This window comes from Puma concolor, chromosome E2 (genome assembly GCF_028749965.1).
Source record: "Puma concolor isolate L17-30 chromosome E2, mPumCon1.1.hap2, whole genome shotgun sequence".
Taxonomy (NCBI): Eukaryota; Metazoa; Chordata; class Mammalia; order Carnivora; family Felidae; genus Puma; species Puma concolor.
Genome location: NC_141681.1, coordinates 33,477,175 through 33,502,792, shown reverse-complemented (window position 1 = coordinate 33,502,792; position 25,618 = coordinate 33,477,175). Strand labels below are relative to the sequence as shown.

The 25,618-nt window shown below is 55.1% G+C and overlaps 1 protein-coding gene and 2 long non-coding RNA genes across 10 annotated transcripts in view; 1 reads left to right on the top strand and 2 right to left on the bottom strand.

Annotated features, from left to right (window-relative positions):
• Positions 1–3,346, bottom strand: part of SALL1 (spalt like transcription factor 1) — a 15,544-nt gene extending 12,198 nt beyond the window's left edge. The window contains exons 1-2 of one of the 6 annotated variants that reach the window (XM_086689444.1): positions 3,325–3,346; positions 2,214–2,306 (exon numbers count right to left, since the gene is read on the bottom strand). In XM_086689444.1, the coding sequence (XP_086545570.1) occupies positions 2,214–2,289 (76 nt within the window). In that variant the 5' untranslated portion in view covers positions 2,290–2,306; positions 3,325–3,346. Of the gene's footprint in view, positions 1–1,298; positions 1,892–2,213; positions 2,412–2,582; positions 2,735–3,324 lie in introns of those variants that run through there. The other 5 variants (XM_086689447.1, XM_086689445.1, XM_086689443.1 and 2 more) reach the window with 5 other exon arrangements.
• LOC147573474 (uncharacterized) lies at positions 2,736–25,618 on the top strand. 3 transcript variants are annotated; one of them, XR_015244809.1, is made up of 5 exons: positions 2,755–3,199; positions 22,079–22,334; positions 22,929–23,037; positions 23,406–23,468; positions 23,711–25,618. It is a non-coding gene; the product is annotated as an uncharacterized LOC147573474 (long non-coding RNA). The 3 variants fall into 3 exon arrangements; XR_015244807.1 differs by having other exon boundaries at positions 2,736–3,199; positions 22,929–23,468; XR_015244808.1 differs by lacking the exon at positions 22,929–23,037 and having other exon boundaries at positions 2,768–3,199.
• Positions 5,227–7,379, bottom strand: LOC147573475 (uncharacterized). Its single transcript, XR_015244806.1, has 2 exons — positions 6,907–7,379; positions 5,227–5,409 (listed from the first exon to the last, which is right to left on the bottom strand). It is a non-coding gene; the product is annotated as an uncharacterized LOC147573475 (long non-coding RNA).

Here is a 25,618-nt window from a genome sequence, read left to right as displayed (position 1 = left end):
CAAAGAAACTAAAAAAAAAAAAAAAAAAAAGCCTAATAAATAATAATGGTAAGAGGTAGTGAACTCCTTTTATGCCATCGCTTTATGAGAAGCCTTAACTATTAAAAATTCCAGATTCAGAAGGCGACAGGCGAAAAGGCAAAGATGTACCAGACATCATTTCTTCCCCAAGCCCGAAGCCCCGAGTCTTTGGCTCCCTTTTTGAAAATGTGTGAAATCGGTACAAATTTACAAAACAAAACACAAAACAAAACCAAACCCGAAAAAACGCTTTCTTCTCCTCCCGTTTGGTTTTTCCTACAAATATTGGGAACTTGAACAGTATTCCGGGGCGGAAGGGCTCACCAGAAACTTTAGGAAAGGTGGGTGTGGGGGCGAGAAGAAGAAACCAGCTGAGAAAACCGGGGAAAATATTCGGAGCTGTTGCTGCGGCCTTGGGTAAATTTCACCCCGATCTACCTCGCATCCCCGGTTTGGCCTCGGGTGGAAAGCGGGGTTCGGGGGCTCAGCTCAGCGGACTAAAATCGCAGAGACTCGGGTAAGGCTTGAAGCTGGGGAAAGTACTGGGGTTGGGGGGTGCAAATATTTGTAAAGCCATTTTCTTAACGGGTCTCAGTTCTCCCCAATTTCTCACAGGGACCCCTATGCCAGCAGTCTCCTTTCCCGACAGCCGGGGTGCCGGGAGTGGGAGTCCCGGCGACTTTGCCTCGGCTCTGCGCGGGTCCCCGAGCCCCAGCTCTGCTGAGAAGCAGGCCTCTGGGGAAGGAGCCCGGGGACCGCGGGGCCCGGGCGGCCGCAGAGTTTAGTGGACAGAGGTGCCGATCCCAGGCCACACTTATGAGCCCTGTCGGGTCCAGTTCCCTCCTCCATACCCCAAAAAGCGGCCCGGGACTTGAGCATTCCGAGTGGCATCCGGAGCCGCGGAGCCCCCGCCGGGGTTGCCCTCGTCCTCCCGCGGCCGAGAGGCGAGCATCGTGCCGGGGACCGAACCGGGCGCCGCTCCTTCGCCTGCGGCGCTGGGCCTGGTAACTCGGAGGCCCCTAAAGTGAACCCCCCTCAGGGACAAGGAGGGACTCGAGGTGTCCTCCCTCCGTACCCTAAATCCCCTGCCGGGATCTCTCCTACTCTCGGCCTCAGCGCTCTCACACAAACTTTGTTCTAGACTTGTTCATTCCCTTCGGGACCCCGCAGTTGTCGCCTCCACCCGAGAAAGCCAATGCCTCTGTTTCGGGGGGGGAGGGGGTGTTCTCCTCTGGCCGGAGTGCCCCCCCCCCCCAGCCCTGGAAAAAGACCCTTACGATTCCTGGAAGCACGGGGTACCACGATCCTCTGCGGGAGCACACCCAATCCAGAGATTTCTTCGGGGCTGGGCAGGGGGTGCATGTACTGGGAGAAAAGACGCCGGGATAAACTTGGGTAGCCGGCCCCCAACACTGTCCCCCGTCCGCCTGCACTGTGTCTCGGAAGGAACCAGCAGCAAAGAGCACCCTCCACCCCTGCCGCGACCCCAGCAGGTCGGGCACGGGCGCCCCGACACAGGTCCCCGTCTTCTGGTAGCTCTGAGCCCCTAAAGTCACCCCATTCCGCCGCGCCGGCCCAGGTGGAGTGTGAGCGCTTTGGGGGGGGCGCGGCACAAGGGGGCTCCCCCACGCTGGGAGTTCAGCCCGGAGCACCGAGTAAACTTCCTTCCCGCGGGGCGGCAGGGCCGGCGCGGCGGAGGCCTGCCCGGGGGCCCCGGGCGCAGCGCTGGGAGCGCAAGGGGCCCCGCGCGGCCGACCTCCGCCCGCCCCGCGTCCAGCCGGCTCCCCGGGCCCCGGCCGCGGCTCCCCGGAAAAGCCGGGCCGGAGGAGCCGGGCCGGCCTGGCCGAGCTCCTCCCCACCCCCCACCCCCTACCCGGGAAGACCCAACAACTCCGGAAAGATCCTGCCGGGAGAAGTGTTTGCTCTCCCCGAGCCAGGGAGGGAAGCCCGGCGCAGGCAAATTGGAAATTTAAAAAGAAATTAAAAAAAAAAAAAAAAAAAAAGAAAGAAAGAAAGAAGGAAGGAAAGAAAGAAATACGCTGAGTGGGAAAGGCGAACAGGGACCCGGCGGCGGCGGCGGGGCGGTGGGCGCGGAAACCAGCCGCGTGTGCGTGGGTCCGGGTGTGCGTGAGTGTGAGTGCGAGTGCGTGTGTGTGCGTGTGTGTGTCCGCGGCGCGGGCCGGAGCACTCACCATCTCGCCGGGGGAGCGAGGCCACTTCGGGGTCGGATTGGAAATGTTGAGGCTTCGCTTGCTTCCTCCGCGACATGCTGGCTCAAACATCAGCTGGGGCAGAATAAAAAATTACTAAAAAAAAATCTTCTCAAAATTACGGAAATCGAGCGGCGGCGGCGGCGGCGGCTCCCCCCGCCCGCCGGCCCGCCCGCCCCCTCCCCGGCTCCCCGGCCCCGGGCGCAGCGCGCATGTGTCCTGCTATAATTATGATTATCAATAATGCATTGCGATTAATCATAGAGGGGCTCTTTGAAAGGCGATTGGCACCGGGCCAGCGCTATTCAAACCCGCTCGCCTTAATCAATTAGTTCGTGATTTGCTGCAGACCCCTGTCTCTCCGCGCGCTGGCCCAATAAGCCGGCCGCGGGGCTGGCTCTGCGCGCCGCGCCGCCCGACACTGGGTTAACCCTCTTCGCGACCGCCCGGGACTCCGCGGCCCGGCCGCCGCGGGCCTGCCTCCTCGCCTCTGCGCGCCCGGCGCCCGGGCCCGCGCCCCCCCCCCGTCGGTCCCCCCCCCATCCCGGGCTGGGCCGACCCGAATTAGCATGCCCTCCCCGGAATTAAGCCTCCCGGGTGGGGGGTGGGGCCGGGCGGCGGGGGCTGGAGACCCAGGCTGCGGGCGCGCGGCGAACTTCCCAACTCCGGCGCTAGGCGCGCCGGACCGCGGGGGGAGGGAGTCCCGTGGCGGGATTTGGGGGGAGGAAGTCCCGTTTCGTGAGTGTTTCTTCGTTTCTTTAAGAGCTACCAGAAAACAGCCCACCCCCACCCCATAAAAAAAAAAAAAAATAAGCGAGTGGGGAAGAGCCAGCCCCACGCCGGTCCGCCTCCCGCCCGCGGCCCGGCCTCCCTCCCGCTCGCCGCCTGGCTCGGCGCTCCTGCGCCCCGAGTTCTCCATCCCCTGGATCGCGGGCTCGCGGGGGCGCGGAGAAGAGGACCGAGGAAAGGTTTGGGAACGTGATGGGTTTGGGGCTTTTGGAGGGGGGGAGGGGCAACTCTCCCGCCACCCCGTTCCTTCTCAAAGGGCCCCGTTCCTCCAGCCTCTCGTTGCTCCCTCGCTCCCTTTCTCTACCTCGGACATTCCCAGGACAATTAGGGCTGAAGTTTTCGGGAGAAGCTGCCCCGAGCCCGTGGGATAAGGGGCGGCCCGGCTCCGCCCAGGACCCCTCCCGGACCTCCCCCCCGGCTGCCCCGGTTGGCTGCAGGGCGCGTCACTCCGCGGGGAGGCGGCGGCGGCGGTGGCGCCGCCGAGCCCGGGGCGGGCGGAGAGCAGGGACCGGCCTGGGATCCGAGTTCAGCTCCAGCCGGGGGGAGGGGAGGGGCCGCCGCTTACCCTGAACGCTGCAACCCGCCCCTGGCCTCGGGAGGCGCGGCCCAGGCCGGCCGGGCCTTGGGCAGAGCCTGTCCCCAGGACCCCTAGGCTCTCCGCCCTGGGGAGGGGGCCGCGCCCCAGGCTCCTGGCAACCAGGTGGCCGTGCTGAGCCGGGAATGGTGGCGGCGCGCGTGGTGGTGGTGGTGGGGGGGGTGGGTGGGTTGCGGGGGTGTCCGTAGCTGTCTGGCCCGGCAGAAGCTCGTCTCCATCTCTCCGGCACTTGCCGAGCGCGGCACCCAAAACTTTTCGCACCAGCTCCATCTCCCCAGGCTGGGATGCAGCCTCCCTACCCGCACCCCGGGGTCCGGAATCGGGACCCGGGTCCCGCACTCCTTCCGCTGGGCTCGGGCGCCCGCGAACCTGAGGCTCAGTCCTCGGCTCAGCCTAGCTCTTTCCCCTTGCGCCTCAGGGTCTCCTCGCTCCCAGGTTTCCGAAGTCCTGCGCCCGAAGGATAAACTCAAACTTCGTTTGAGTAATGGGGGAGGAGGGGGGTGCAGATACACAATCCCTGCCCTATCTCGCTATCAGGAGAGGAGAGGGCTCATAAGGACGCCCCAATTCGAGAGCGCCCTGGAGTCCCGAGAGCACCACAGTCGGTTCGCGCGAAGTGGGCACCAATCTTTCGAGTGGAGTTTCGGGTGCTCTGGACCCTCACCGCTCTCCCCCAAATGACTCTTCTCTCTTAGTTACGTTGGTCTTTGGTCTTTTTTTTTTTTTTTTTTTAATTTTATATCTTTTGTGTACGGGTGAATGTGAATGTTTCTGTTTTCCTCGTGGCGACCTTCCCCCCCACCCCCTTGGTGTAACTTCTCCCTTCTTTCTTATTCCTGTTCGCCCTTTCTTCACCTTTTCTCTTATTTTTCCTCTCTTCTGCCCTCACTCGGTCCCTGAAACACCATACACACACACACACACACACACACACACACACACACACACACACACAGAGGCTACACTCCCTTTCCACTCGCTCTCCTTTCCTGCCCAGGTCCTGTTGGTTACAGTAGATTTTGATAAAAAGACAAACGAAGCTATCAGTGGGGCTGATGTTGAAGAATGAAGATAATAATGTTTCCATAGGTGGTGCTTCAAATGCCATTATTTCTCACTGAATATTTAAAGAGATCCCTCGGCAAAGATGGATCTGCGTGCTCCTGGGGTGCGAGCCGCTCGCTTTCCCCAGACCCCCGGGAAAGTGTACCGGAGCACGTGCAAATCCCGCACCCCCCACCCATGCAAAACGGCGGTCTTCGCACACACCAGCCCTCGGTATCCCAGGTACACTAATGTGTCCGTACATGTGCACTTGCACACTCGTTTCTCCGAATATGCCCGCGTTTGGAGCCGCCGCATCCGTCTCTAACACTCTTGGCTTCTTGAAAGTCCGGGCCTCCGGGTCACCGCGTGCTGCCAGGAACCGAGCCGAGCTGGCGATCCCGCAAACCCTACTTCCCCGTGCGCGCCGCGTGCGCCACGGGAAGCTCCCGGAATAGCTTCACACGTGTTCGTTACTTGCTCTGTGTTTTAAGATTGGGGGGGGGGGGAGAGCCTTCCCCCCCCCCAACACCAAAACAAACAACCAAAGGAAACGCGCACGCCAAAGCAGCTTCGCGATGTTTAATTAAAAATGGGCGAGCAGAGACGAATTAATTGGGGGGATCCAAACTTTAATAACTTTTTTCGTTCTTTTGCGTCCTCGACGGCGTAGAGGCGGGCGTCTCGCTCTGTGCGCAGCGTCCCCCGCTAATTTCTTGTTTGTTTTCTTTCCCTCTGTGGCCGGGAGAGCTGAGAGGGGAGGTGGAGGGGGGGGGATGGGAGGAGGGGGGATGGTCGGGATGGCGGGGAGAGAATTGGTCTTTATTGTTGATGGCAATACATCAATTACGGGCCATTGTCTGGGGCCCAAGTTCCGTGGTTCGCTGACGCGGGCGCTGCGATGTCAGGGCGCGGGTGAAGCTTCGCGTGCCGCGAGGCAAAGAAATAATTAAATTAATGAAAACGGAGACAGAGTGGGGGTTGATTTTTATTTTTGAGCCGGTCGAGAGAAGGCAGCGAGTGCAAGTGAGGTGCCACAGCTGGAGCCTGTCCCCACGCCTTGCTCACCCTAGTGACCTGCGCGCTGTATAGGGGGTCGCGCCGCCCCAGCCTAAGGTGGGGCAGCTGCTGGGCGAATCGGGCCGACGGGGCTCGGACTTGCCCTTTCCACCAGAGGACTTAGCACTCAGGGGCTGATCCACGCTAGGGAATGGGGGGTGGCCCGAAGTGTGGCTGCTGCTGCGCCAGGGTCGTGACCTCGTGGGCCAACAAGAACCGCACCCGGGGGAGGCGCTCGGCGAGGTGGGCGAACTCACGTTTTGGGGGCTCGATGGCCATGTTTCTACTAATGCGTCTCCTCGGTTTTCCCAACACCTAGAACGCCTTGGTGGGTTGGCGGACCGAAGGGCTGTGCCCCAAGGCCACGGGCCACCGCTGAGTCCCCAAATAAGGGGTTTCGCCGAACCGCCCCCGCGTCATCCCGATCCTGGGCAGGGGAGAGGGTGTCGAGCCTCCCCTTTCCGAGGCCTGGTTCTCCCACTCGCAAAAATATCTTACGCCGGCCCAGTCTGACCCCAGGTTTGGGATGGAGCCTGGAATGAGGCCTGGCCTGCGCCCGGGACCCTCCTTCTCTTTCCGCCGGCGCTGGTTGAGCACCCCAGAACTGAAGGACGCCCCCCTCTCCCCTCGCCCTACGGGTGCCCCTGCTTGCTCTGCCCCAGGCCCCAGTCCCCGCGGGCCCCTGGCCAAGGGTAGGAGGGCACTACGGGAGGTTTCGTTTTCTTCTGTCAAGCAAAAAGCGGCGAAAAGACGGCAGCGGTGCTCGGGGGGCGGGGGTGGAGGCACATCGATGGTATCAGCATTATTGATGGGGAAACGTTTGGGGCAGGAGCCCGGAGATCAGGTTCCCAGTCCCTCCTCTACCAGGAGGTGGGAGGGACGGAGTGGTCGTGGTGGTGGTGGTGGTGGTGATGGTGGTGTGTGTGTGTGTGTGTGTGTGTGTGTGTGTGTGTGTGTGTGTGTGTGTGTTGGGATGGGGACGCCTGAACGCGCCCGCAGGAACCACTCCTAGGGGTTATTTGTATTTTTCTGGTCTGAAAGTTTTGGGGGGCGGTGGGCAGAGAGAGAAAGGACTGATGCAGTTAGTTACCCTAGCCCTTAGAACTCTTGCCCCGGGTGGGGGCTAGGGCACTGGGGGAGAGGGCAGAAAAAATGTCCCAGAGCAAAGATCAAGTTTGGAAAACCCACCGTCGGCTCGATTATTTTCCACGCCCCGGGACTTCGCTTTCCCGAGAGTTTCAGAAACTCCTTCCTTAACCGAACGGCTGCTGCTCAAATCCCAACCTCTCCTCCGCCACGGGAGAGGCTTCGAACCCGAGGCCTCGGGGAGCAGGCTCGGGTGGGTACCCCCGGCCCGGGCGGAGTCGATCGACGCAGTGCGCACTCGGCGCGCTCGCTCCCCAGCAGCTAAGTCCCGGCGGCGAAAAGGCGCACTTTCAGGAGGACTCCCGCCGCCCACAGCCAAGGGCTATCTCCAGACCGGCGCCGGGTGCAGCGCGGGGACCAGGCGCCCCGGCGCCGGCTCCGGCGGGAAAGTCAGCCGTGGCGAGCGAAGGGCGGGCTTGGTAACCACCCGCACGCATCCCAGCCAGAGGTCCCACACAGCCTGCCCGCGGCAAACTTCATCTTCCTTCTCTGGCAGGGCCATCCCCACGGCAGCATTCACAAACTGACTTTGCTGGCGACTGCAAGTGCCCGCGGTTTTTGCTTTCCGTCCACATGCAGCGTCTTGCGCTGAAATTCACCGCGCCCCGCATGCAACAGTGCCTCGCTAAGGGGGTCTCTGGGTATAAAATTCTTCCCAAAGGAAATGTCTCGAGGTACAGAAAGTGGGAAAGACTAATCGAATTTATAAAAAGAAAACCTTTGCTTCCCTTCGGTTAAAATCCCATTGAGGTTTTCTCAAAGTGAAAAAAAAAAAAAAATCATCCTCCTGCAATGAATAGAGTGTAGCTAATTCCTGGAACCTAGAGGTCGTAGGACCTTTGGATCCAGTGAAAAATGGTGAGATCTTGTGTCATCTGCTGGGAATAGGTGTGAGATCTGTGGAGCCCTTGACTCTGTGCTTTTGGGGGGTGTGACGGGGGTCTGCCAGGAAACTCATTTCCCTTCATACAGGAGATCCTCTCAAAAGAAGTCCCAATGGGAACTCCTAGATAAACTAATTTAGCCAATCTCCCATAACAAACTTAAAAAAAAAAAAATTATCGGCTGCCACTTTCTGTAGCACAATGTGCCCCTTTCAAGAATAGATCAACAATTTCCAAAGAGATGTGCATTTGATTTTACAAAAAAGCTCATGTGCCTTGGGGATGGTCAGCGTTTATGGGGGGTGGGAGGGCAAGGCACCTTTTGGTTTCTGTTTGGTAGAAATCCGAATGGCCAACTCTGGTTTCAGGACTGTCCTGGGGTCCTGGCTCTTGTCTGCCCAGCAGCCTTGTGAGCCAGGCCTGTCTCTGACATTATTGGGAATTTACAAACCCTACCGATCTCAGCTGCGCTCTGACTTTCATGGGGAGATATTTCTCTGGCTTTCTCTCTACTCCATGAGGGAGAGACGTGCTTCTGCTTGGAGGGCGCTGCTTGTCAGCGTTTTGACTACCCCCCCCCCACCCCATGCCCACAAGCAACTTCAATTCCATCGCGCTGCTAACACCTGCATCCTTTCTGGCTCCCTATGTGTGATGAGTAAAAAGGGGGGGGGCGATGGATAGCCCACCCACCTCTTCTTCTCTCCCCTTTTCCAGCTCAGTGAAGTTTCTTAATGATTGCACTGTCATTTCTTTCTCTTTCTGGCCTGGCCTCCACTCTTTCATCCTGAGCGTCCCCTCCCCACCCCAGACTCTCTGACCTGTTTTGTACTAAACTCCAGTCCCTGAGCAGCCCTGCTCAGAACTGTGCTCAGGCCGGAATGGACGTAACCTTTGCTTAGGTCTTGCTGTGGCCTTTCGCCCAGGGACTGAAGACAGGAAGACACCAGCGAGCCTCTCCTTCTCCAACCCAAACAAAATGGTTTCGGGAGAGTCGGGGGGCAGCCTCCACTTTCCAGATTTGTTTTTATTTTCTCTTTCTTTCCTGGACCCCACAGCACCTCCAGTTTGGGAGAACAGCGCTAAGAAAACTGGCCTTTTATCCCAGGCTCCTCGACAGTGTCTTAACTGCTTGATCTCCAGTAACTGCCCCTGGCCAGCTTTATTCACACAGCCTACCTGGGCATCGGAGTCAGGCTGGTGGGGTTCACATCCTGGCTGTCATTTAACCGTGTCCTGAGGACACAGTGGGTACGTACGCTTGGTCCAGGGAGGATCACGACCCTCCTGTCTCCTGCTTCATCAAATGTAGCTGATGGAGAGGAAGCACGGTGCCTCATTCAAAGCATCCAGCAAGGAGTCAGCTCTGCCTGCTTTGAGCCGCGCGACCTCCAAATACCTCCAGCAGTTTCTTCATCTGTTTAATGGAGATAATAATAGTCCTTATTTCATAGAGCTCTTGAGGGTTAAAAGAGTTAATATGTATGAGGAATTTAGAATAGTGGCTGGCATATAATTAGCATAAATATAAGCGTTAACTATTATTGTTACTCCCCTACACGTTGTTAGGATCGGATGCTACGGGATGGTTAAAAGATCATTCCCCATTCACCCATCCACCCATCTATTCCTTTATTCATTTACTCTGCAGGGTAACATGCCAGGCATGGGGGAGACCACAGAAACATTGTTAATCCCTCCCTTGCTTAAGGGCAGTTAGTCAGAGTGTTTGTTTCCGGGGAGGGTGTTATTGCCTGGCTCAGTGTTGGGGAGGGGAATGGAACGGCATAGGAGCAAGGGTAAAAACAGTGCTGGGTTTCAGGGCATGTCTCCCATTTCGCAACTAATACCGAAAGTTGAAACTAGAGCAGGTTGTGCACGAGCCCAGCTGAATTGTTCATGTGGGCCAGGGACAGATCATCTGCCTGCTTCTGGAAGGTTCCTGAGCACTAGTGACATGCATGCGGCCTGTCGCTTAGGTCCCTGCCTGTATTCACTGCGTTGTTTTATTTGGCTCCCACATTTGTGTTTTGATTGTGTGGACTCCTCTGAATCGGGCACAAAACAAAACAAAACAATAAAACAGGTGCTGTTTCTCTTTGGGCCCCTTGCAAGGTATAAACCGTGCGCAGTGTTGACTCAGGCCTCGTGTTGCTGGCTTTTCTAGCTTTCCGTTTTTTGTCGGATTATAAAAATTAAGCATGGTTGTAATGACAGAGCATTCTGTAGCCAAAGCTAATGGTCGGGGCGGGAAATCCTCCTATCGGCCTGTCCCTGTCGTCCTTCCCCGCCAGGTGTGTGTCTTTTGGGTCTGGTTGCCGACCCTCTATGGCTGCGGCCCCCACCTCGTTATCAGTATGAGAACCCTGTTGTGATCAAAGGTAATTTCACATTTACTGTCGGAACGCAAAGCGCTCTTGTGAACTCCCCTCCCCTCTGCCTCGCGATGAAAACACTTTGTACGGTTAAGATGTAGAGCAAGAATGAAAGTCTGAGCAAAAAATACCCATGAGTGGTGGCGGCGCCTTCTGTAAAATGGGAGACCGTAACCCATGTGTACGTTTTCCGGGGAATCGCGGCTTCTTCGGGAAGCGTCTGACAGCAAAGGCAGCTTAAGACATTCACAGATGTCAGCGCGGGGACGGCGAGGTTTCTTTTTTCTCTGGTGTTGAAGGAACAGACTCGATTTAATCTGTCACTGGATGTCCTTCTCAAAAATAGTGCCCGGGGGCCCTCAGGGGCTTTATTTAGAGGCTCTTAGGAGCTTGGCAGTATGTAAATTATGCGTGAGTGTCCTTCATAGTTCCCGGTGGTCACCGTCAGAGGGGTTTCAACATGATTTAGCATTTCGGATGATTTGTAGGAGAGTTAGAGCCAGCAAGTGCGGTGGGGATAGCCCAGGCTAGGTTTCTCGCCGGTGCATTAAATGGGTCTCCATGTCTCGGCTGCTTCTTCCGTTCTCCTCCAGGCCTCTGAGTTGATCTATGAGTAGCTCCCAGCATTGGTGGGTGGCCTCCCAAAAGTCACTGCTGTATCAAGGAGTTCTGAGATTTTTCGAAACGAGAAAGGCCTTAAAACGTTACAAAAGCACAACTCAACCTTCCCATCAATTCACTGATTCACTCATTCAGTGAACCAACGTTATTGGGCACCTGCCTATGCCGCTTAGTACTTTAGGCATGAAGGATAGACTTGTGGAAAGACAAGAGAAGGTTGGGGCGCCTGGGTGGCTCAGTCAGTTAGGCGTCCGACTCTTGATTTCGGTTCAGGTCACGATCTCACGGATCGTGAGTTTGAGCACTGAGTCAGGCACTGCAGCCCGGAGAGAGAGGATTCTCTCTCTCCCCTGTCTCTCTGCCCCTACCCTGCTCATGCCCTCTCTCTCTGAAGATAAATAAATAAACCAGGGGCGCCTGGGTGGCTCAGTTGGTTAAGCGACCCACTTTGGCTCAGGTCACGATCTCCCGGTTGGTGGGTTCGAGCCTCGCATTGGGCTCACTGCTGTCAGTGCAGAGACATTTGGACCCTCTGTCCACCTCCCTGCCCCTCCCCCTCTCGCGCACGTTCCCTCTCTCTCTCTTTCTCTCTCTCAACAAAATAAATAAACATTAAAAAATAAAGGAATAGGAGCGCCTGGGTGGTTCAGTCAGTTAAGCGTCCAACTTTTGGTTTTCGGCTCAGGTCATGATCTCGAGGCAGCGTGAGTTCGAGCCCCGCGTCGGGCTCTGCACTGACGGTGCAGAGCCCGCTTGGGAGTCTCTCTCTCCCTCTCTCTCTGCCCCTCCCCTGCTCACTGTCTCTTTCTCTCTGTCGCTCTCAAAAATAAACTTACAAAAATTAAGGTAAACAAATAAATAAACAAACTCTGAAAACAGATGGGGAAGGTCTCTGGTGTTCCGGAGTCCACGTTCTGGAAGGGGATAGACATTAAAAAAAAAGATAGATTGAATAAAATCCAAGACTGGGAAGCATTTTGGAGAATCTAACGCCGCGTAGCACGATGAAGAGTGACTTGGGTGGCGGAACAGGGAGGGAGAGGTGGGGGTCAGGAAGGCCTCCGAGGAAGTGACCTTCACACCGAGTCAGGAATGAGGGGAAGGGGTCCGCCATGCCACGATCTGGGGACACGAGCATTCTGGGCCGAGGAGAGAGCAGTCGCAAACATCCTGAGGAGGGACGGGCTCGGAAAAGTGTGCTCCGTTTCCCTTTGCTTCCTCTCCTCCTCCTTATTCTGCTTTCAGGAGGATTTGAGAAATTAAACACCTCCCTTTTTTTTGGATTGGGCTTTCTAGTTGAATGGGTAAAACGAATTGTGGAAGGTCCACGCAATGGAATACTACTCAACCGTAAAAAGGAATTAGACACTGATACTTGCAGTGAGGTGGCTGAATCTCGAAAGTCTTATGCTGAGTGAAAGAAGCCAGGACCAGGGCGCCTGGGGGGGGGGGGCTCAGTTAAGCGACCGACTCTTGATTTCGGCTCAGGTCATGATCTCACGGTGCGTGGGTTCGAGCCCCACATCGGGCTCTGTGCTCACAGCGTGGAGCCTCCTTGGGATTCTGTCTCTCTCTCCCTCTCTCTCTGCCCCCTGCTCACCCTCTCTTTCTCAAAATAAATAAACTTAAAAAAAAAAAAAGGAGGAAGAAGAAGAAGCCAGAACCGAAAGAGTACACAGGGCATCATTCCACTTCTATAAAATTCTAGACAATGCAAACCAATCTATGGGGACAGAAAGCAAATTAGCGGTTGAATGGTTGCCTGGGGACAGAGGGGGTGGGAAGGAGAGACTGTCGAGGAGTCCAGGGAAACTTGTGGGGGTAATAGATATGTTCGTGTTCTTGATTGTCCTCGCGGTCGCACAGTTACATACACATTTCAAAACGGATCAGATTGTACACCTCACACATGTGCGGCTCGGTTTGCTTCAGTCGTATCTCCACAACGATGAAAAACGAGGTTTCTCATTTTGGAACATGTTGGAAATGCACGGTAGAGATAAGGAATTTAAAAAGACATTTAAATGGAAGTCGCCACTGTCGTATGTAAACACTCGACCCCTCTAAGGTCTTCGGGGCTCGGTCACGTTTGATCTGGGAACAAGTATTTGCTTGGGTAGCTCTGGGACCGGGGTTGGCACTGAGCCAACTACCTTGACCCTGGAAAAAGCATAAAGTTTTCCTGGTGTTTTGGAGTCGTCATGACTTTTTTTCTGTGATTCTACCCAGAAACAAAAAGCCCTTTGAATGCCAGGTGCTAATCTAGTCTTGGAATTAGAGGCCCCATGGCTGGTGAGAGAGAGAAGGTTCGAGCCCCAGCAGCTGGTGCATCCAGATAGAGTTTCAGAATCTGAAGCTGGACCGACACTATTCACGCTGGCTTGTAGTTTGCTGACGGGAGGATTAGCTCGAGATGCCGCGACGCAGTTGTCAGGAAGGACCATCTCGGGGGAAGAACGAGGTTTCTCTTTCCAACCTGCCACGGACAGGTTACGAGAAAAACATGATGAAGAAGAAACACGCGACAGAAAACAGAGTCACGCAAAATGTAAGCTCGAAGTTGTACCACCTCCAAATCGTTCTGGACTGCGGCTGCAAAGATTCTAATTCAGTATGTACACAGTGAGGGCCAGGGCCCTGCCTTTTCATCAACACCCTAGTTACACCGTAGTTGACTTTGACGTGGGTGTCCCAGAGTTCCCATTTTGGGACGCACTCACGCAGACAGGGGAGGTGGGTCGGCGGTGGGGCTTTCTCAATCGGCGTGTCCTTGCGACCCTCTACAAGCTAAATCGAGGACCAGAAATTAAGCTGGGGGATGCTTCCCTCTGTGTTCTTAGCTTCAGCAAAAGACCCTTTAATTTCCACAGACAAATCACTTTTTAAGGGGCTTGGGGGGTGCTCATAGATTCCTTAAGAGGGCAAGAGAATCAGGCTCAGCCTGTCTAGATCTGGTCTCCAGAAGAGCTCCTGAGGAGATATCCCTCTCACCAACGGAAGCAGTCCCAATGCTGACCCTGCAGAAGCTGGGTGCCATAGAAGCTTCTGGGCGTTGGCTGTAGTTCCCACTCCTGTGAGTCTTCAGCAGACTGGATTCCCTACAGGCCTTGGGTCCGGAGTCAAAGTCTTCGGCAGGGCATTTGGGGGCTGCTGCATAGCTGCAAGGGAGCCTGGGGGAATAGATGCCTGGCATTTTCAGCTTCTGTCTCAGGGGGATCTAAGGCTCATGTAGTGGGGAGGTCCCTGAGCTTTGAGAACCAGAAGAATGTCAGTTGTCTTTGTGACTTGTACGGCCCCATCCTGCACCTGAGACGTTCACCGCAATCTTTTTATTTTCCTGAACATCATAGAAGGTCCCCGGAACACATGCTGGGGATGGCCGCAAGCTTTACTTCAGGCATCTAGGGCAGCAACAGCCCTTCTCGTGTTTATTTATTTTTGAGAGAGAGAGAGACAGAACGCAAGCGGAGGTGGGGCACAGAATCCGAAGCAGGCTCCAGGCTCCGAGCTGTCAGCGCAGAGCCCAGCGTGGGGCTCGAACTCGTGAACCACGAGATCGTGACCCGAGCCCAAGTCGGACGCCCCGCAGACTGAGCCACCCAGACGCCCCAGCAACAGCCCTTCAGTTGAGTTCCATCCTCTGCATTTGAATGGGGCTCTGCCTTCATCATACCCCTTCCAGCTCAACCCAGCATGTTGGAGGATCCCTCAGAAAGACTCCTCAGGCACCATCCATCGGCCCTCAGCCACCTGCTGGAATGTTTTCGGAAAAAAAAGGGAGGGACAAGATAACCGCCACGGTCGCATCCTTGCCAGGACTCAGGCTTGGGGCTGAGCGCCGTACTCACATTAATTAGCTTCCTGAATCCCCCCAGGAACTCCGTAAAGCAGTTCCCATGTTTCCCATTTTACAGATGAGAAAACCGAGGCACTTGAGTAATTGCCCTGGAATCACAGGGGTTTGGAGCCACTGGGTGCCTCACGCCAGGTCTCATGACATCTTTATGAGAGGACAAAAGTAAACGAAACCAAATGAAACAAAGTGATAACAAAAAAACGTCCTCGAGTTTTAGGAAGCCCAGGTGAGGAGGGGACTTGGGACAGGAGTTTGGAGTCCATGGCGTGGGCACAATCTGGACCTCTGTTTTGATTTAAGATAACAGAGCTGTGGTTGCTTTGTATTTTTTTTTATGGATGGTCTTTAAATGCCTTTGATTTAGAACTGCGCAGCTGCTGAAGAGCTTTAAGTAAATCTACCCCCATGAATTAAACTGTCTCTGATTCTAGATGAGTTCCTTTTTTTTTAAGTTTATTTATTTATTTTGAGAGAGAGAGAGAGAGAGAGAGAGAGAAGGAGAGGGAGAGGGAGAGGGAGGGAGAATCCCAAGCAGGATCCACACGGTCAGTGCAGAGCCCGATGTGGGGTTCGATCCCACGAACCGTGAGATCATGACCTGAGCCAAAGTCAGACGCTCAACCGCCTGAGCCACCCAGGCGCCCCTCTAGATGAGCTCATGACGCAAGCTGGCAATCGAGACAAGTGCCCCCCACCCCAGCCCCCAACCCTGCCTTCGGTATGACTGAGTAGTTAAGACAGGCAGAAACTTCTGTTTCTTCTTTTTGCCCTGATGGCTGTAGTTGAAGTATGGGTGTAGAAGAAAGAGCTATAGAATTGAGGAAAAGGGTGTTGGAGTTGAAACCCTTCTGCTCTGGTTACTGGTAGCAGGACCTTACCCCAGGCTCGTAGGTGAGCTGGTGGAGCGTCATTATCCACGTAAATCACGTGACTTCCTCTGTATAGTCACCTGTCTGGGGGTGTTGGCGAGGGTGCCCGACTGTTGGCTCCCCAAGGGCGGGACACATGGTAGGTGTTTGGTAAATATTTGTTGGATGAGTGGATCTGGGGACAGACAGGCTGGTGAAGGGCATCTGTGCACGCTCTAAAATGCTGACAGATGTTAGCAGCCCCGTACTGTTACGAGAGAGAGTAGCGTCTCAGCCTTCGGTGCTCTCAGAAATAACCCGCGGTGGGAGGGGGACACCTGGGTGGGCAGTCGGGGAAGCGTCCGTCTTCGGCTCAGGTCATGATCTCCCGGTTCGGGAGTTCGAGCCCCGCGTCAGGCTCTGTGCTGGCGGCTGGGAGCCTGGAGGCTGCTTCGGATTCTGCGTCTCCCTCTCTCTCCGCCCCTCCCCTCCTCGTGCTCTCTCTCTCTCTCTCCAAAATAAATAAAAACATTTTTAAAAGTTAAAAAAAAAAAGAAAAGAAAAACAACCTGGGGATCTTGTTGGAATACAGTGGGAGGTCGGCAGTGGGGCCTGGGGTTCCAGATGTTCTAACAAGCTCCCAGGCGATACAGGTGCCCCCGGGGCCCCGGACCGCCCTGCGTAGCGAGGGTGTTCAGTGAGCGGCCGGCAAATGTTAACGCCAAGCGTGGTAGGGATGGGGTGACGAAGACGAGATCTTCCAACAGGAGCGTGGCTCAGAGGTCCAGCTCGTCCAGCGTCCAGAAATGTCCCCGCTCCGGCACCGCACCTGTGAAGGAGCCAGAAGCTCATTCCCGTGTGCTCCTGCAGCATCGAGGGTGGCCTGGCCACGGTAGCTCGCGTTTGCCATATTTGGTGAAAATGTGGCTCTGGCTGCCCGTGACTCTGAGTCACCAGCGCGTGGCACCAGCATTAATAACCTCTAATACTTGTTAGACATGGTGTGTGTTGAGCGGCTGGTCCGCCCTTGACACGTCCTGTTGCCATTCCAGCAAAGGTGGCTGCTGCTGATTGTTTTATGAGACCCTTTCACATCTCCTGAGTCAGTTCTCTTGGCAATGACGTGGGTATCAGCTGTGTGGGCTCTGGAATGTTTACCCCAGATCCCGGACACCCGGGCTTTATTCCCACCTCTGCCCCTTTGCTGGAGGCAGGGGTTTCTCCTGGGGGCAATCTCCACCCTTGGGGACATTTGGCAGCCGGTGGGAACATTTTGGGTCGTCGTGGCTGGGGTGTGTTCCTGGCACATAGTGGAGTGGAGACGCAGATGCTGCCGAACAACGCCTGGGACAGTCCCCACTATAGTCACCGGCCGGAGATGTCATAGCGCTGAGGTTGAAGAAACCCTGGTGCAGAGGGCGCCTCCTCCAGAGAATGCTTTTGCGTAGGCTTCTCGGCTGACTGCAGAGTGGGAGAAGAAAAAAAAAAAATCTCACGTTATTTTTCTTTCTTTTTTAATGTTTATTTATTTTTGAGAGAGCGAGAGACAGAGCATGAGCGGGGGAGGGGCAGAGGGCTCACAGACCCCCGAGGCGGGGCTCGAACCCGGGAACCGCGAGATCACGACCTGAGCGGAAGTCGGACGCGTAACCGACTGAGCCGCCCAGGTGCCCCGTCCGTGTGTTATTTTTCTAACTTTCAAGGCCAACAGCCTCTTGGGGCCGTGGGTTCAAACCAAGGCCGGTGGGAGCGAGCTCCCGGCCATCCCCGCACCTTACCCCTCTGCTTGGTACAGTGAGGGTGTTGTGGGTCCGGGGTGGGGGGGGCGTGGATTTTGGTTTTCCCGTCCAACACGTGGAGGGAGGAAGGGAGCCAAGAGCCCCGCTGGGTGTGTGCCTGTGCTGTCTATTTCAGACCTAGGCCCTGAGCGCTTTGGCCACTGCCCGTCTCTCTCTGGCTCGGATCAGCAGGAGGAAGCAAAGTGCTTAGAGCCACCTTGGCTGCAACAGCCAGTCTTGGCTCCCACCCCCCCGCCCCCCCTCCCCCAAGACAGAAGAAGAAGAACGCACGCTAGACAACTCGTTTGGCAGAAAAACACCTTTTCCTCTCCAAAAGCCGAGGCACGCCTAATGAGGTGTGGCCTCCCTGGAGTAATTGAATTTGGAATGCCTCTCGGCAGCACGTGGGTCCCTCCAGCGGGAAGCTGCCCCGAACCCCTCCGGCAGCAGGCTCTGGGGGCTCTGCTCTCCTGCCAACGCGCAGGAATAAAATGGGGCGGTGGGGGGAACCCTTGGGGATGGCCCGGCCAGCGCCAGGGACCCCCGGGGAAGGCTGTTTCACAGCACAAGGAAACGTCAGCGGGCAGGTGGCGGGCAGGTGCCAGGCAGGCGGCGTGTTGCATCCTGGAAATGGTTTCTTTGCTGCAAGCTCGTGCGGGAGGCAGAAGACGTTTATCACAGAGGCAGAGACGGGCGGGCCCCACGACGGGATGAGCCTTGATTCTGTCTCTGGCAGCCTTTTACGGCGAGTGATAGGTGCCATCTGGGTCTGACTTGAGAAACGACCGTGCTGCAGGCGCTTCCATCCGCGCAGCTTATTGATCGGCTGTGTCCCACCTCCCTGGAGGAAGGGGAGAGAAGGGAAAAACTCAGGGGCTGCAGTACAGCCCCCCCAGTGTGGTACTGGGGGCTGCGGCTGCCCCCTCCCCCCCCATGGTGACAGTATACATGATGGTCCTTACGGCTTCCTGCCTCCGATCGCCATGCTGTGCCCCCACAGAGACAAGCCAGGTCTGCAGGCACAGTGACCTTTCAGAAAGATGCATGCGTCTTCTGATTTGTTTTCCTCATCAAAGTGGTGTGGCCGTGATTCCTTTTTCCACCCTTGATTCGCTGGGCCCGAAAGCCATTCATCTGGGGCGGAACACCTGAGGATCCCATTCATAAATAATCCTTTATTTTCTGGGTCCCCCCAGCCGTGGGGTGTGCGGGGAGATTTACACGCCTGGAGCCCACAGGCCACACTCACGGGGGAGAGCGCATACCCGCTCCTCTGACTTGGCGTGTGGGATTAAACAATCTGGATCAATATATTGCCATCAGCCCCGAGGGGACATGTTTACGGCATGTACATGAGAGTTAATAATGTAGAAGAGACAGGATCTGCCATCGGACGCAACCGGGGCATAAAACCCATCTTCCAAGTAAAAACGTGAAGGCACTTTAGCAAAAGTTCTGTCTGTGGCTGTTCAGCCTGCAGAGAGAGAAAGGTCTGTGGAGGATAAGGCTGCCTGAAATGAGTCAGGAGGGGTGAGTGGGGTGATGGGGAGAGGGGCCTTCCTGGCGATCGGGCTGTACAGCTGAGTGGCTAAGGGCCAGGTCAAGCGCCTCAGTTTCTGCAAGTCTCAGTCTATTAATGACCATAATAGTACCTGGCCTCGTAGGTTGTTGGAAGGATCTATTGGACTAATGTGTATAAAACGTGTAGCCCGTCCCTGGGGTTTAGCGATGGCTCTATGAATGTCAGGCGGGAGATGACGATGCCGTTGATGACGTTGCTGTTGGTGGCAAGGGATCACTTGATGCCTGGAAAGTACCAGATTACAAAGTAAAGTCACATGCCCTCACCTGACTCCTACTACCCTGTGTCAGGTAAGAAGCAGCCTCTTCTCCTACTTCAAAGCGTGCTTGGCGGCCAGGAGGCCAGGCAGAGCGGTCGCAGAGCGCGCCCGCGGTGGGATGATTGTTTGAACTCCAGATCTGGTCTTGACCTCTGCCCTAGAGCCCTGTCCTTCGCTGCCCTGGCTTCCTCAGGCGGTCTGTTGGCCGTGGGGCCCCGAGGCTGTAACGTGGTTTTCGCGTTACGGCTAGCAAACTCTGGGTAAAGGACACTGGTCGCCGAAGTCGTCACTCAGCATTCTTGTTTGCGTGGTATTTTGGCCTTTGGATGGTCTGTGTCTTCATTCTGTTGTGTTCACCGAGTGTTGCCAATTCATGGTGAATATGGCAGGCGGGAGACCCCAAGCAGCCAGAGCCTGCGTGTGGAGGGAAGGTTGCCAATTCGGCAACTAGGATTCTGTGTACCCTTTTTTGGTCAATTAAAACCTTGTGTTTAACTCAGATCATCCCTTCATGGGGCCATCTGAGTCCGTAATAATCTCAATGGCTACATGTGCTGAGCCAGGCATTCACTGAAACGCTTTACAAGTACAATCTCAGTTATAGGCTTTGCAGCAGCCTTACAAAAAAGGCCCTTTTATATGGCAGCGTTCTTGGCTGCAATCAACCGAAGCCAACCTGCTATTCCAGAAGGACGGAGTTTATGGGAAGGACACTGGGGCTTCCAGAGTGGTTGGAGGGCTGAAACACAAGGCTGCGGCAAGGGGCAGGGGCGCGGTGGATCCCAGAGGACCGGGCAGCAGGGGAAGGCTGTTCCGTGTGCCGGCTCAGCTGACCAATCCCCTCCGAGTCCACTCAATCAGGATATGCTGGGCTTACATCAAGACCTGCCATTTGGGGGGCCTGGCTGGCTCAGTCAATAGAGCATACGACTCTTGATCCTGGGGTTGTGAGTCCAAGGTCCATATTGGGTTCTAGTAGAGTTTACTAAATAAAAAAAATAAATAAATAAATAAATAAAAAAAAGACTTGCCATTTGGCCGGGCCAGGGGAGGAACAAAAGATCTTGCCTTTCAAGCACCAATAATGCCCATTGGGGAGTCCCCAAAAGGAGTTTTGAATGTCGGTTGGTGGCGGGGAGGGCTGGATTCTCCATAGCCCAACGTGGCAAATAACCACCACAGGAACCTTGATGGCCCCGTTGTACAGATGAATAAACTGAGGCTCAAAGGGTTGGGCAAATTGCCCAGTTTCCACGGGCATCCAATGGCAGAGCTGGGATTGGCCCTCTGAATTCTCCTCCTCCAGACACTAAGCTGCTAACCACTGAGCGGTCTGCCTCCCGTTAGGGGGACTTCCTTCCATCAATGAGGATGAGCTCAGGACTGACCATCACACGATGGTCTACTCCAAATGACCTGAGAGTAAGGAAATTTAGTAGCTCCTCTTCTCAGAGTGGGTTAATCCAGAGCCTCAGTCATGACATCAGGGACCCGTGCCAGTCTCATTGTAAGGCTGGGTCCCCTTGTGGCTACAGGGTGACAGTCACGGGCCTCAAGGCTCCTTGCTCCCTCGTTCATGTCCCACTGGGGAAAGTGAGAGTAGGCTGTCCTCTCCTCTCTCTCTCAAGTACATGAAAGAACTTTCTCAGAAGCCTCTGGCAAACCTCTCCTGGAGTCTCACTGGCCAGAACTGGGTCACATGAGCACTACTAAAACACATGCTAGGTGTGATTAACCTCAGACCTGTCCCTGGAGGTGGCAGCAAACCCCAAACCGCATGGCCTTTCCCAGATGACGGAGGAGAGATACAGATATTAGGGAGTTGCCCATGGTCCACTAAAGGGAATAGCAATGCATTTAAATATCCATTATTTATAACGAGGACCCAGGCTGGTGACTAGATTTCCCATACTGATACCTGTGATCAGGTTTATCTCCTTCTCTAGTTAATAAATGCTTTCGCTACACAGCAGCGGTATAAAAAGAACGAAGATACATTATTTGTTCATTGTTCTTTCCAGCCCGGACTTTAGAATCCGACCAGTCTATGGCTCGCACATTCTCTCACAGACACCCCGCCCTGGAGCTCTCCTAGCCACCTCTCATTGCCTTTACAGGCTCGTTTTATTTGTCAACGTCGTTTTAGAACACAGCTTGCCTCCCAGTGCAGTCACTGGTGCCATCCATGAGGAAGGGTGGTTTGGAGGAAGGGGGAAGGTAGGGCAGAGAAGAAACTTCGCCAAAGGCATGACATCTCCCCGGTGGAGAGACTTTTCAGAGCTGGATTGAGCCGTTCGTCGGGGTGCTGTGGGTTGCAAGTGACAAAGGTCCAAGTGGACCCTGTGTAAGGAGGAGAGGGACCGAGTAGGGGCCGGAGTACCTCGGCAAAGGTGCAGGCGGACTTCAGGAACCAATGACACGAGGGGCTCACGAGGCCTCCCCACACATTCCCCTCTCGTTCTGCTTCTCACTGTCCTTCCTGTCCACTAGACCAGCTTCCTCCACTTCTGACATACCCTCATGAACAGAAATGCGGCTGCCTGGAACGCTCTCTGCCTTATTCCAAGATATTAGATGCTTTTTTTGTTTTTTTAAGAGAGAGAGAGAGAGAGAGAGAGAGAGAGAGAGAGAGAGAGAGAGAAGGAGAAAACCCCAACCTGAGACAAAAATCAAGAGTCAGACGCGCAACTGACTGAGCCACCCAGGCGCCCCTTTTTCAGTTTTCATTTCAAGGATCCCTGAAAGGGCTGTCTGTGGTCCAGTGTGGCTCAGTGCCAATCCCTGGCCAGTCACCTATGGTCAGGAGTCACGCAGTACTTACAAAGTGATTCCCGGTGGGGAGTGGGGCAGTTCCGGGAGGGTGGTCCCATGGATTCCATCGCAACTATCTTAGTGGCATTGAGGGGAGGGTGGGGGAAGGGAACTTCCTTTGTGAGTCTGGGGACTTTGGCTCTGCCTGGAATTTCCCAAGGAGACTCAAGTTCTCTCTCATCTCACCTCTTCCTCTGGAGGATTCTCTGGAAGCTGCGGGATCCCTCAGGAAATGGTGGTTGACAGAGCTGGACAAATGGACGCAGCACAGTCCCCGCCCTCGAGGAGACTAGAGACGGGTCAGGGAGACGGATGCGCACACAACTTCGGAGCCTTCACCGGGACTCCTGGGGACGTCAGCTGTGACACTCACCAGGCGTCATGGCAGTTTCCTGCACGGGGGCTTCTGCATAATCTCTGCCACGTCCCGGACTTGGCTCTGTGCCGCCGTGGCAGGTAAGTGATGGGATGAATACCCGCCCCCCCCCCCCCCCCCGCCCCCATTCAAGGCAGAATCAGAATTGCCAGAGAGAGGTACAAGCCGGCTGCCTGCGAGAGGGGAGCCGGGGACTGGGGAGGCCATCACAGATGTGGCCTGCACCGAGCTGTGGCTGTGCCACAAGGGGCCAATAGATGGGAAGAAATGGCCACTGAGAGGAGGTGAGGTGGGAGGCCAGCTCCTCCTGAACGGCTCTGCAGGCTTCTCGGTGTTTCTGTCCCCGGTCTGGGCTCTGACAACCCAACGTACTCCCCAGAACGCTATCTGAATCACAGCAATCAAACCCGAGTTGTCCCTAAGATCCAACATCTGCCGGTATATGCCGCGCCTTCCGGGTACTCTGGGTATTTCCAACCAGCCAGTCCTACTCATCTTCACGATGGGTACCAGTCTGTGGCACTTTGTCACAGCAGGCTGGACCGACCAAGACAGCGCAGATTGCAGAGGCTGCTGCCTTTCCATTGGGCTTTCAGAGAGAGGCCCTCAAGTTCCCCCCCGAGGCTGGCCTGCTCCTGAATGGGGATGAGACATGCTTTTATAACTGGTGTCAGAACTGGCCAGGAGCAAGAAGTTGGGACTGAGCCCCAGTTTCCCATGGGGACCTGGAACCAGTGAAGCTTATAGGAGAAGGAGGGCTGGATGACAGAGGAACCAGTCAAGGTGTGTGTGGAAAACCACCTGAGCCGCAGGGTGAAGCAGGTGAGCGGGTTTGCTTCTGAAGGACTGAACCCTGGTGGGCCTTCTGCAGAATGGCAACACTGTGGGGATGGCCCCAGGACAGCAAAACATGATCCCAGCAGCCAGAGTGCCCCCCCAACCCCCGCCCCCGGGGAACTGAAGTCAGGAGCCAGGGTGACAAGGGACAAGCATGAACCTGGGCTTTATATCCAAATATTTTAGAAGGTTTGGTAGGACAAATCAAGGCCAAGGTGAGGCTATGAATGAACCCTATTTCCTATTCCACATAGATTTTCTTTCATTTATTTTTGGTTTTCATTCAGGTATTTTGCTGGTTTGTTTACTTTCAGGGAAGCCACGGTTTCCCAGCAGGGTTCACGGGACCCTCGAAGGATGAGGATTTCTAAAGAAAGGTCCTATGGGGCGCCTGGGTGGCGCAGTCGGTTAAGCGTCTGACTTCAGCCAGGTCGCGATCTCACGGTCCGTGAGTTCGAGCCCCGCATCAGGCTCTGGGCTGATGGCTCGGAGCCTGGAGCCTGTTTCCGATTCTGTGTCTCCCTCTCTCTTTGCCCCTCCCCCGTTCATGCTCTGTCTCTCTCTGTCCCCCAAAACATAAATAAACGTTGAAAAAAAAATTTTTTTAAAAAAAAGAAAGGTCCTAAATTTCTCATCTAGGGGCTTTCCGCTTCTGAAAGTATGACCCGCTCTTAAAAGAACACATTTTATAGCAGGATCTGGGACACATGGACACGCACATCACTGAAACAAGGGTTTCAAAAGCCAAAACTTGCCCAGAATAGAGGTGGAACAGTCTTAGCATCGTGGTGCTCAGAGAGTGGTCCCGGACCAGCAGCAGGTGTCGCCCGGGATCTTGTTGGAGAGGCGGACTCCCAGGCCCCACCCCACATATGCTCTATGGGGGGGTCTTGGAACGTTACCAAGACTTCCATGTGATTCTGATACATTCTAAAGCTTGAGAACCACTGCATTGTCATATAATATACTATGCTATTCTAATCTATTAATGAAAAACACCTTTATTTTTTAAAAGTTTATTTTGAGACGGGGGAATGAGTGGGGGAAGGGCAGAGAAAGAGAGGGAGAGAGAGAATCCCAAGCAGGCTCCGTGCTGTCTGCGCAGAGCCCGACGTGGGGCTTGAACTGATGAACTAGGAGATCATGACCTGAGCTGAAACCGAGAGTCAGACGCTTAACCGACTGAGCCACCCAGGCTCCCTGGAAAAAAAACACCTTATTTTTAAGCTACAAGTTTGGGGGTAGTCTAAAGGCTACCTAAAAAACCGTCTGAGGCTCTGCGTGGGCTCCCACCTGCTTCCCTTTCCAAGTTCATCTCGTACTCTCTGCCCCTGACAACCTTGCTCTAGCCAGCCCGCCTCCTTTCTGCTTCTCAAACTCAGCCCTTTCTAGAAGCTCCTGAACCTCTGCCATGTTGCACCCCTGCCGAGATCCTCTCCCTGCGGCTCTCACGGGACTTGTTCGTGCTCTAGAAGGAGCCGTGACTTAGATGCTCTTCCTCAGGGAGACTGCCCTGGCCAGTCTGTTTCCTTTTTGGTAGAGCCCTTAACACAGCGGATACCTGTCTGCCTCCCGTTGAAGGTAAGCTGTGTGGAACAATGCCTGGCATATAGTAGGTCTTCAGTAAATATTTGTCGAAGGAAAGAATGGATTAATACCTTTCAATCCGACGGACCTGGTGGAACACCTCATGATCACCCGGGGAGCATCTTCAATCCACAAAGCCCCGCTCCCCCTCTGCGGTGTGGTTCTTTGGGGATGATATGGAGAATCCCCTGTCCCGATTCCTGGCTTCCCCTGTCCTCCACCATTCTTCATATGCAATATCTGAACCAGGAAAATATAGAGGGAGTAACACCAGACTCGAAGTTAGGGCACAAGGGTTACACACGGAGTTCAGTCCGGCCTGGCCATTTGACCTTGGGCAGGTCTCTGAGTGCCTTTAGGCCCAGGGCAGTTGGGGTCACAAACCTGCTTATAAGAGTCGTCAAGAGTGAGATAGGAGAGAACTTAGGAACATGCCTCGTATTACGAAGGACTCACAAGCTTCCCACCTGAGGTATTGACCCATAAGCCGCATGTGTGACACAGAGACACAAGACCCCCAAGGAAGCCTCCGGAGCGTGGGCATACAAGTCCATGGTGGGGGCCCGCAGATGTGAAAATACTACCAGTGGTCTTGTGAAGAGTCCCTGAGCCTCAGGGTCTAAAAGACGGCTTTGCTGATTTGCATAAGGATTTGCAGAGCCTTTGCAAGTCATTGGAGGCAGATGGGAATACATCAGGATCCATAATACTCTGGCAACCATGCTTGGCCCCTTCACCTTCAAGGCCTCCCTGCTGGAGCCCAGCCTGGAAAAATGGCGGGTTGGGCTTCCCCTGGGGGCTCCCACGGCCACCCCCTCCTTCCAGAAGCGAGTATGGGGGCTTCCGAGGCACTCCAGTGCCACGCTGCCTGATGGATGGCAGGCCTTAAGCGTGACTGAGCTTTCACAGTGGAAACCATTAAAGGGTATTCTCCTTTTAA